General features: G+C 41.8%; 1 protein-coding gene across 1 annotated transcript; it reads left to right on the plus strand.

The window, feature by feature from the left end:
- Positions 1 to 2,671: 2,671 nt before the first annotated feature.
- SRP19 (signal recognition particle 19) lies at positions 2,672 to 8,651 on the plus strand. Its single transcript, XM_080973308.1, has 5 exons — positions 2,672 to 2,822; positions 4,385 to 4,460; positions 5,554 to 5,625; positions 6,408 to 6,519; positions 7,526 to 8,651. The coding sequence occupies exons 1-5, from the start codon at positions 2,782 to 2,784 to the stop codon at positions 7,657 to 7,659; spliced, it is 435 nt and encodes a 144-aa protein (XP_080829434.1). The 5' UTR covers positions 2,672 to 2,781; the 3' UTR covers positions 7,660 to 8,651.
- Positions 8,652 to 10,888: the final 2,237 nt, after the last annotated feature.

Raw genomic sequence — 10,888 nt, forward strand, 5'->3', positions numbered from 1 at the left:
TAATGTTACATTCTCAGCATAGCTGAACCTTTATATAGAACCAAAGCCACAGCAGATTGTAGCAGCATGAAACAGTGGGGCGTATCCCACGTTTCCCCAGTGTCAGCATTATCTGTTAGCATCTTAAGCAGCAATTACAGTTTACGCAGGTGTGTCTAGTGACATTCCTTTGTAGTAGTTCTATTAATATTTGATGACAAAGACACTATTGCTGCATTGACATAAAGCACGGGCAGAGAAGTGAAATTCATACATGAAGCCTTGCTATGAATGCAAATTAGGTTTGCTTGGTTCCTTGGGGGAGATCCTTGAGGCTGAAATCATATGCACAGTTACTCGAGACAAAGTTCCATTGAACAGATTAGATTTATGACTGAGTAAAAAAAATACATAGGATGACACTGTAAGAGCACTAAAGTGCTCATCTGCAAAAGTTTTCCATTAGATATTATTTTATGGCATGTTGTAAAACAGGCCAGAGAGGTCCCTTTTATAAATAAAACTTACACGCAAAAATAGTGGAATGTGTTAAACACTTGTGAACAATATTTTAGACCTGAAACCATCAAATTTACCCATTTGTGCCATCTGGAATGGAATGGCCTGAAACACCAACTTCCTATCTATCTATCTATCTGTCATCTATTTACTATACCACCCTTCATCCAAGGATCACAAGGTGATTTATAATACAAAAACAGAAAAATACATAACATAGTAACAAACAAAACAATAATACCTGCCTACACACAGTTCAAAAGGCAAAAGGTTGGTTGATTAGCCAAAGGCCTGGGAGAAGTTTTTGCCTGGTGTCTGTTTAAACCAATCAAATTCAGAAACTATACATGGATAAATAGGATTGATGCAATAAGCCATGAAATGTCTCCAGGGACAATAAACAGCATTTTGAAAAAAGAAAAATGGCCTTGATTGCCAGCCAAATGCTAACCAAACCAACCAAGTTCACAAGTCACATTGGAACAGATGGGAATGATGCTATATCTGATGGTTATCTGATGCTCTGCAATACTGCTTATCCCCCACCTTACCAACCAACACCACCATCCTTTTCTAATGCCAACCACCCTGCAGTGGAAAACTAGGCTTGTATCCAGCGATGTTGTCCTATTAGTGCAAGTTCCACCTGTGCAATGAAACTTCCTCTCCCATCCCACGCTCCAATCTGTTCTGGGAGGATCCCAGACACAACCCCTAGAGAACATGCAAAGATTATAAGAAATAGTTACCTCAGCCAAGAGTGTTTTATTACAAGCCATAGAAAAGGGGTAACAGCTAGCCCACATCACACCAAGAAGTTTTGGCTGCCGGAAATGTGTTTACACACACACACACACACACACACCCCCCCCAATCCTCTGATTCTGTGATGCCAATTTTTTTATGGTGTCCCAAATCAATTAACCTTATATTACTAACTACTCCTGTAGAACTCCCCCCCCCCTCCCTACAATACTGTGGTGGCAAAAGGTTCTTTTTGTGGCCCTATCTTTAAAACAAAAACCAAAAACCTGACTTCTCTTGAAAGTAACTCGCGGTGATGCTGAAACGTGTTGTGCGCCATCCAACCCACCCTGCAACTTATCCATTAAAAAAATAAAAACGATTTAAAACAGCGTAGAATAGATGATGAGCATAGAAGCCAACTCCTAAGGGATGAGGTCCCTTCGCCCCCCCCCCCCAGTTGATGGGCATTGTAATTCAAATAGTGTGCATGTGCTGCGTCTTGTGATCGATTATGTAGGGCGGGGCTTACCTGCCTCCCCACTCCCCAAAATCTTATTCTAGATGGCACCCCGGATGATGGGAAAACCTTTCGGAAAGCAGACTTGAAACCTGCCGTCCTCGCCCTCGCCCATCCTGTCCCCGGAGAGCTGCCTGTGTCCGGATGCAGCCCTCGCTCCGAGGGAGGTTCTCTCTGACACCTTCCCTTCCCGAGCCTCTCTTTTACTATTTAATAATTTTATTTTAATAATAAAAGAGAGATTTCGGTGCAGCCCGCGACTTCTCCTCCCAAGACCTCGTGGTTTTGCCTCTCAAATAACATCCCTGAGTGGCAGCGCCCCCCACTCTTAGGCTGCGGCAATTCTGTGCCTACTTACATGGGCGTAGCCAGCATTTATGTTGGGTGTACGTGTGCACGCGCGCAGAACCACAGTTAAATATTTTGTATTGATTTACTTGATTTTTTGGTGAGGGAGGGGGGCAGCTGCCGATCCCTGCGTCCCCTCGGCCCCGCCCAAGCCCACCTCCCCAAGAGTAAGCCCCATTCAACTCAGTGGGGCATATGGAGGCACGACGCTGCTTGCAACTATCTTGACTTCGATACTGTGCTTCTATCTAGTCACCCGCCGCTACGCTAACATTCTGATTGGTCCGCTTTGTTTCCCACTCCCGGCCACCGAGGGGAAAAAAATAGAGGAAGCGGTGGCGAGATGCTAATTTTCTTAGGTCTATGGTGCAACTTCAATTCTCGCGAGGCGGTTACCTTTTCCCACTACAATTCTCGCGATACCACTGGCCTCCTCTTGGTTCGTCCCCAAAGCCGGGACGCGCTCTCTCTTCCTTTCTCTCTCGCTTGCTTTGCTTTTGAATGATAGTCCCGTGACCCATTAGCGAAGGGCAACGTCAGCGGTGTGAGGGCGGGACGTCCGGTCGTGTCTCTTCTCTCCCCCTGTTTCCCGTCTCCCATTGCGGCTGGGCCAAACTTCCGCTGAGCTGTGCTTTGAAGGCCCGGCCCGGTCAGCCGGCGGCGCGGACACCATGGCCTGGGCTGCGTCCTCTTTGCCCAACGATAAGTCTCGGTAACGTGAGGTGGCGGTGCTGTCCGCGCTGCTTATGGTTCTTTCTGTGGCGGCTCCCCGCCATTTCTGCCGGCTGTGGGTTGGGGACCCCGAGTGGGGAAGGTGGTTATTATAAGTGGCCGTTATTCTCTTGGCGGTGTCGCCGCGCCTGCTGCTCGACGGCTGTGGCAGCCCTTGGATAAAAACGTATTTATAAGTAATTAGAACCGCGGGATAACTGCCTGCTGATAGCCGAGCGACCTGGTTCAAATTCATTTTAATCTATTAGACCAGTGGTTCCCAACCTTTTTTTGGGCCGTGCCCCACCTAAGCATCTCTAAAATCCTGATGCCTTCCTCTCCCCTCCCGCCCCCGTGACATATAATTCTTGTTATTCAAAAAGTGAACTCCTATTCACGTGGAGGAAGCCTAAAAGGCCATTCACTTGTTAATAACTCATTCTCAAATTGCCCCCCTTAAAAATCAAATTGCTCCCCTGTGGGCGTGTGCCCCATGCTGGGAACCACGGTATTAGACCAAAAGGGTTTTTGTGCATTAATTAATGCGCTTTTTGTAACTGGGGAAGCAAAATAATGTTTCGGAACCAAGAGTCGTACTTCCTTCTTAGATGGTATATGTGGAAGTAAGCATCCTCTTAGACCTTTTGCAGAACTGCGGCCTGGCTTTAACACAAGCATTCATATGGAGATCCTTCCCAATTATTATTATTATTTTATTTTAAGACATGTATTTCTATGGTTTTTATGCTGTTAATTTGCTGCAGTTCACTTAAGGATGTATTCATCTTGCGTTAGAGATGGGCCCCTTTAAGATGATGGCTCACACTGGCAAGTTTTATGGGCATTTAAAACAATATAAGTGGAATACATGGAATATATTCTTGCGGTACAGTTCTTGTTCAGAGTGTCCACCTGGCCCATGTCTAGGATTCTCTGTTCCATCCACACTCCTTTATTTTTAGGGTACACTGCAGTGGCCATTGAGCAAGCTCAATCCTAAATAGGTTGGTTTGAGGTTTCCCCATTTTTTAAAGACTTCTGTAAACCTTTTATCCTGTGAACCACCCTGAGACCTGCAGAGATAAGGTGGTATACAAATGAAATTAATGAATTAATAATTTAGGTTCCTCTAATCCTGCCAGTACCACCTTCTTGTATGTGGATGGTGCTGTTTTGCTAATAAGGCTAAGCATTTAGATAATTGATTGTTATTTGCTGTATTGAATATAATGTGTCTATTGCCTGGTTAAACAAGAGATACATTTTTAGTTGATTTAATTTTGTTGTTACTCAATTGATTAGTTAAGTATTATAGCCTTTGGGGGTGGCAGCCAAAGCCTTTAGCTCCATGCTTCACATTTGCAATCAAAGTGAAGGGGAAAGTGTATTTTCTTTAAAAAGTTGATCATGCCATTGTCTGACAGCTGTAACTCCACTTTGGTTGGCTCAAGGCAGGAACTTCAAAGTTGAGTCTCAGGCTGAGTCTTGGGGTGGGGTACAGTACTAAATATTCTAAACATGCACCAGCAGCTTTCAACTTGTGTTGCTTTTCTCTTGGCTTAGGTTCATCTGCATATATCCTGCCTATATAAATAACAAGAAGACAATAGCAGAAGGAAGAAGAATACCACTTGAGAAAGTAATTATGGATTGGGGAGGAGCGGGTCACATTTATTTATTTAAATATGTGTAAAACACACTTTCATTGGATATACAATATGGGGGTGTTCAACCTAAAAACATAATACAGCAGTAATAATGTTGGGTAAAAGAATTGGTAACATTAATAAAACTGGTTGGCAAAGAAATTATAAATTTAGTTATATACCCTTTTTATATATTGGAGCAATTATACTCAGCTTCCACAGCCTGAGCTGTTTATGTATGAAATTAGTTATATACATACCATGCATAAAAATAATTTGTAGAAAGGTGGAGGAGGGAATTAATGATTGTGTACATTTTAAAAATCACCTGTGCCAAATACCTAAAGGATTTTCTACTCCCTTCCCATCAAAGAGCCTTTATGCTCGCGATGTTAAATGCTTTCCTTTCAGCAGATTCTCACATACTCCATATCAAGCCTGTTTGTGTGTCTGCAACAAAGAAGTACCAGATTCAATGGACCACATTCTCTTAGATTGCCGTTTACATAGCAGACCTCGCCAGCTGATGCTGAGTAAAATGTTGCTTCTCTGGCCCACAACTCCAAGAAGAAATCAAATGAGGTTCCTCCTAGCAGATCGGGGCAAAGATACCACTGCTCTAGTAGCTTCCTTTTTAGCCACAATTTTACCCGAAAGGGTTTCCATCCCTTTGGGAAATAGCCTGGGTGTAGCAGAACATCTAAGTTCACACGACCACAGTGTGACCCTATAACCCTTGACAACTTCACCCTTGTCCTTTTAATTATCCCAGTGATTTGAAACAGTTTATGTTGTGATGCCAATAAAGGTATTTGATTTGACATTTTAAAAATTTATTTACCAGAGACTGAAAGGTCTATGTCAGCCCCCCCCCCGCCCTGTATTCTTAATAGTTGTGTTTCACCAGCTCAGAACATTTGGTTCTTGCCACAGTACTTTAATATCTCATGTTTGTGCAAAGTAATACTTACTGAACTGTTCATTGATCATTTTTTAAACTTTATACACAATAAAAGCTTTATTACTTGGAGTAATCAACAATTTTAGCTGCACCTGATAGTAACTAAAAATGTCTGACTCTTGTAGGCGGTTGAAAATCCAACATCAACAGAAATTCAAGATGTATGTGCAGCAGTTGGACTTAATGTGCTTTTGGAGGTAAAAATATTTAGTTCTCAATGTAATTGGAGCATATACCACAGGTGTACATGTCTGTCCACTTTAGTTTTATTTATGTTTTTATTGTACTTGCTAGTTGCTTGTTTTTACAAAGAGTAAAAATATGTGTACAGTGGTGCCTCGCAAGACGAAATTAATTCGTTCCGCGAGTTTTGTCGTCTTGCGATTTTTTTCGTCTTGCGAAGCACGGTGTCGGGAAAGTTTTGGAAAAGCTTCAAAAATCACCAGAGTCTTTAAAAACCTCAAAAAAGGCTACCACACCGCGTTCTATGAGTTGCTCCTCGAAGTCAAGTCGCAACTGTTTTAATGCTGTTAAGAAAAAGGAAACAAACTTGCAAGACGTTTCCGTCTTGCGAAGCAAGCCCATAGGGAAAATTGTCTTGCGAAGCAGCTCAAAAAACAAAAAACCCTTTCGTCTAGCGAGTTTTTTTGTCTTGCGAGGCATTCGTCTTGCGAGGTACCACTGTACTACAAAATAAGTGTTCATATTTTTAATGGTAATCAGAGGTGCTTAGATTGGAAAGCACCTTAAGAGTAAGCTATGAGCTATAGGAATAATGGCCTACCTTATGGAACTTGTGTAAGGTTTACTAAAATAATGTGTGAAAAACTTGTGCAAACTAATTGTTCAGTCTTGAGCATCTTTACTCAGAGTTTAGTGTGGGTCTTACTCAATAGTAAGTGGACTTCATATTGCATAGTATGCATGTATTTTTAAGTAAGCCTGGTTATAAAATGGTAACCTTTTCCCCAAATGCTAGAAAAACAAAATGTATCCCAGGGAGTGGAACCGTGATGCACAATATAGAGGAAGAGTGCTCATTCAGCTGAAGACAGAAGATGGCAAACTATGTCAGCCTCAGTTTCCAACACGTGAGTGAGATTAGCTTTCTTAAATTATACTTTTTGAACTAAAGACACCTAAGTGTAGGTACCCAGAAGGTGTGTGTGTACATGCAGGGGTGGGGAGTCCTGTAAAAACCTTCCTTACAAAAAGGGGCTGCTAGAGGTAGTACTGCAATCTTATAGCCATATGTGACCACCTTCTATTCCCTAGGGATCACTGTTTTCCTAGTAAAAACTATATATACTCAACTACTGGTACCTTTTACTACAAGAGGCCCCTTCCCAATCTCTCTGACTTGATTTGGGCTTAGTATATTTTCATCTGCACAGTATTAAAAAAAAATTCTATCAGTGCAAATGCTAGACCCAGGGCCGGCCCATCCATGAAACAATGTGAGGCAACCGCCTCAGACGGCAGGATCACCAGGGGCAACAGTTCCCGATGTAGATATTTATTCCCTGCCCCCTTGTTCCTGATGTAGATCTTCCCTCAACCCTTTCTCCCTGGCGGAGAGGGGGAAGCTATTTTGTGGTTTGCCTCAGGTGCCAAAATGTCTTGGGCCAGCTAGAGCCCTTGATCATTTTCAAATATTTCTGTAAGCATAAGTCTAAATACCGTAGACATACCTTAGGTTACTGTTCTGTCACCTTACTCCAGCAGGATCCCAGTTCTCTTTGTGAATGGAAGGGCCCCTTCCATTCACAGAGGGCTCTTTCACAGCCAAACCCAACCATGTTACTTGAGATGGGTTCTTCTTTTTTGTAGCGAAGGAATGTGTGTGCAAGCCACCCATGTTTTGCTTGGCTGTACCCACTCTTGCCATTACAGCCCCTGGAAGGTTAGTTATGGTGGGTTGTGACCCTTTGGCTGAAAAAGGCTCCCCATTTCTGCTTCAGGTGACTAGTTTTGGGTGGTTCCCTGTGTAACTTCCAGTTACTTTGTAAATGCAGCAGCAGTGGTGGAAAATGAAAGGGCTTTTTCATTGTCTCTTCTCTCATTTTTCCTTTGCCTCTGTCCCCACCCCCACCTTAGGTAAGGCAGTGATGCTATATGCAGCAGAAACAATTCCTAAACTAAAAACAAGGACACAGAAAATGGGAAGCAGTGACCAAAGCCTACAGCAAGGAGAGGGAAGTAAAAAAGGTAAAGGAAAGAAGAAGAAATGAGTGTGGCTGGTACAAATGCAATGTATTAAGATGAATATAGATGAAGGGGATTATTGGCATCTGAACTGAAAGTTGGGAGAAACAAATGAGAACTGTCAAAACTTTCTGGACTGGACTTCGTTTAACTTTTATCTAATGCTACAACAGATCAATTGGAAATATATGGAAACATCTACTTTAGTATTTATACTGAAAAGCTTGTCTATTAATGTGCAGAAATACGTTAAAAATGGATACAGTCAATACTTCATAGAACTGATTGACCTTGATATGGTCCAGATTGGTAAATATAACAGAGGAATAGGTTAATTCAGTGTTGTATGATGCTTCTAAACTGATTATTCTCATTATTAATATAAACAACTCTTTGAATCAAACCGTTTAGAAAGCACGGTCTTAAAACTTCCTCAGTCTAAAATAACTGGTTTTAATTGGTATTTTAATTTTACATCTGAATCACTCTATAATGGAGCTAGGCAATCTGAAGACCCCTCATGAAAGAGGGATGTTGTAACATTTGTTTAGACTACTTGTATAGTATTTGAATAGTCTAATGAATGTGGAACGCAGACTACAGTCAGATTTGTGTATTCAACAATAGTCAGAAGTTTATCCAATTTGTAAAAATGTAAAGTGTAAACTATTTTGATGTTGCTTCTGCAATGTTCCTGATGGTTTAGCATATCTGTTATAATGCTTTTAGAGCATGATACATAATAGTATAAAAAAAATCACTTTTAAGAAATTATTGTAATTGGATTAATCCAAAAGTACCTTGGGCCAATATATGTATACTCTTTCTGCTTAAATGAACCTGGTTACCCAACTGCTACCTGAGACTAGCATAAATCATAATACAAAATTATGACACATTTAAGCTGGTGAATTGTTTAGCCAAAAGTCATGAATTCTTAACAGGATTCAAGTAGCGATACTGTGGCAGAGAAGTGTAAGTTCCTGTCATATCAAATATATTATATTTTATGCACATAGTGCTGCTCCTCTGTTCCAGTTTTTCAGCTCTCATGGTGCTTTGTGTCATTCAGCCAATTCGTCTTCAACTTTTCAGAGTTGAGCCCCACCTTTAGACCAAAGATGCATTTATTTTTTTACCATATTTGTATGGTTTTAGCGCTACTTCTGTGACCTGCCTTAAGTGAGGCTGCAAATCAATCGTGGGTCCTAACCTACCAGTTGAAGACCAGTAGTTTAGTCCTCAGTATCAGAACCCACAGAGTGCATAATTTTAAATTTGCAAAATGTGAAAGTTTTGCCAAATTCCCCTAGATGGCAGCAATGTTTAACACAACTTGTTCAGTGGAAAGCAGGACTCCTCTCAAGCATGCTGTTAGACTTGCTCTCTTTTAAGTTTCCTTAGAGTATTTTTAAAAAATTGCCTTCTAGCCTAGGTAAAGGTAAAGGGACCCCTGACCATTAGGTCCAGTCGTGGCCGACTCTGGGGTTGCGGCACTCATCTCGCTTTATTGGCCGAGGGACCCGGCGTACAGCTTCCGGGTCATGTGGCCAGCATGTCTAAGCCGCTTCTGGCGAACCAGAGCAGTGCACAGAAATGCTGTTTACCTTCCCACCTTACCTATTTATCTACTTGCACTTTGACGTGCTTTTGAACTGCTAGGTTGGCAGGAGCAGGGACCAAGCAACAGGAGCTCACTCCGTCACGGGGATTCGAACCGCCGACCTTCTGATCGGCAAGTCCTAGGCTCTGTGGTTTAACCCACAGCGCCACCCGTGTCCCCCTTCTAGCCTAGTCTTGTCTTTAAACGATTTAAGTCATATCATGTTTGCAAATACTGCTTTCTTGTTGTTGTCGTATTTCCAAAATGTCAGGGTGACACAAAGGACTTCTTTATACATTATACATTATTTTACAAAAAGTACATCTGTGTAGGGGAAAGTATGTAAATTGCCAAGTGGAGGGATTTTTGTGTTATCGGAAGAGGCTTAAACATTGTGCTTTTACAGCAACTCCACAATTCTTGACTTAAAAGGCCTAGTTATAGAGAAACATTTTTGCCTGACGCCCGAAGATATGTAATGAATGTGCCAAGCAAGCCTCCCTGGGAAGAGCATTCCACAAGCAGGGAGCCACCACAAAAAAGGCCTTTTCTCATCTTGCTGCCCTCTGGAGCTCTCACAGAGAAGGTGCACATAGTAGGACCTCGGATGATTATTGTGGCATCTGGGTTAATTCATATGGGGAGAAGGTAGTCCTTGAGGTATTGTGGTCCTGAGCCGTTTTAAGGCTTTATAGGTAAAAACCAGCACATTGAACTGGGCCTGGAAACTAACTGGCAGCCAGTGCAGTGCTCCAACCGTCTTGCCCTGGTGAGCGATCTGGCTGTCAAATTCTGCACTAGCTCAAGTTTCTAATGTGTTGCAGTAATGCTGCTGCTTAGCTGACAGAACAACCTAAAATGTTGACCCTAAGAATCTGTTAGTGGCATTTTTTGAAATTTGTTTTCTGGGCCACCTGCTATATCAGTCCCAGAATTCAACTTCTGACGCACATTAGGAGGCTTCCTTGTGTTTGTTGTACCTTCTGCATCTGTATTTAAAGTGTGCTTTGCATCTGTTTAAAGACTTGCCAGAAGCATTCTGCTCAAGGGAGTTTACAAAAAAAAGAGTAATCAGACTACATAAAACATCCAGTGTCATCATTTAGTGTTATACTAAAAGAACCAAGCACATTTAAAATATAAAATGAGAACTCTATCCGAGTCAGTGGAATTTATAAAATGAATCCAAATATTTGTCTAAAGAAGGGATGTTTTGTAATGATGGCTGGACATGGGATTACATTTTCATGATACATACCAACTCTTGCTACATTGAGGTCAAAGTCAAGCAACATTCATCATGTGACATTTTTACCATTTCGGTTTCATGTCACATGACGAATGTGATGATTCACATGGTGGAAAACTGGTGATTTTACTACATTAAAAAGTAAAATTAGAATGTGGGGTTGAGCAAAGTAGCATGGTTGCTGTTGGTCTGTTAGTCTTGCTTGAATTCTGTTTTGTAAGGAGGGGAGAGTGCTGTTAAATTCAGGTCCTGCTTGTGAGCTTTCTGTAGGCATTTGCTTGTCAACTGAGAACAGGATGCTGAATTAGATGGGCCACCGGACTGTTCCAGCAAAAGCATATGTTCTTAAGGATTTTTTTAAAGGGTTTTTTTTTTTGTCTCTTCTGCCCAAACTTCTTGAGGA

The sequence above is a fragment of the Podarcis pityusensis genome (assembly GCF_964106645.2).
Source record: "Podarcis pityusensis genome assembly, chromosome: 11".
Classification (NCBI taxonomy): Eukaryota; Metazoa; Chordata; class Lepidosauria; order Squamata; family Lacertidae; genus Podarcis; species Podarcis pityusensis.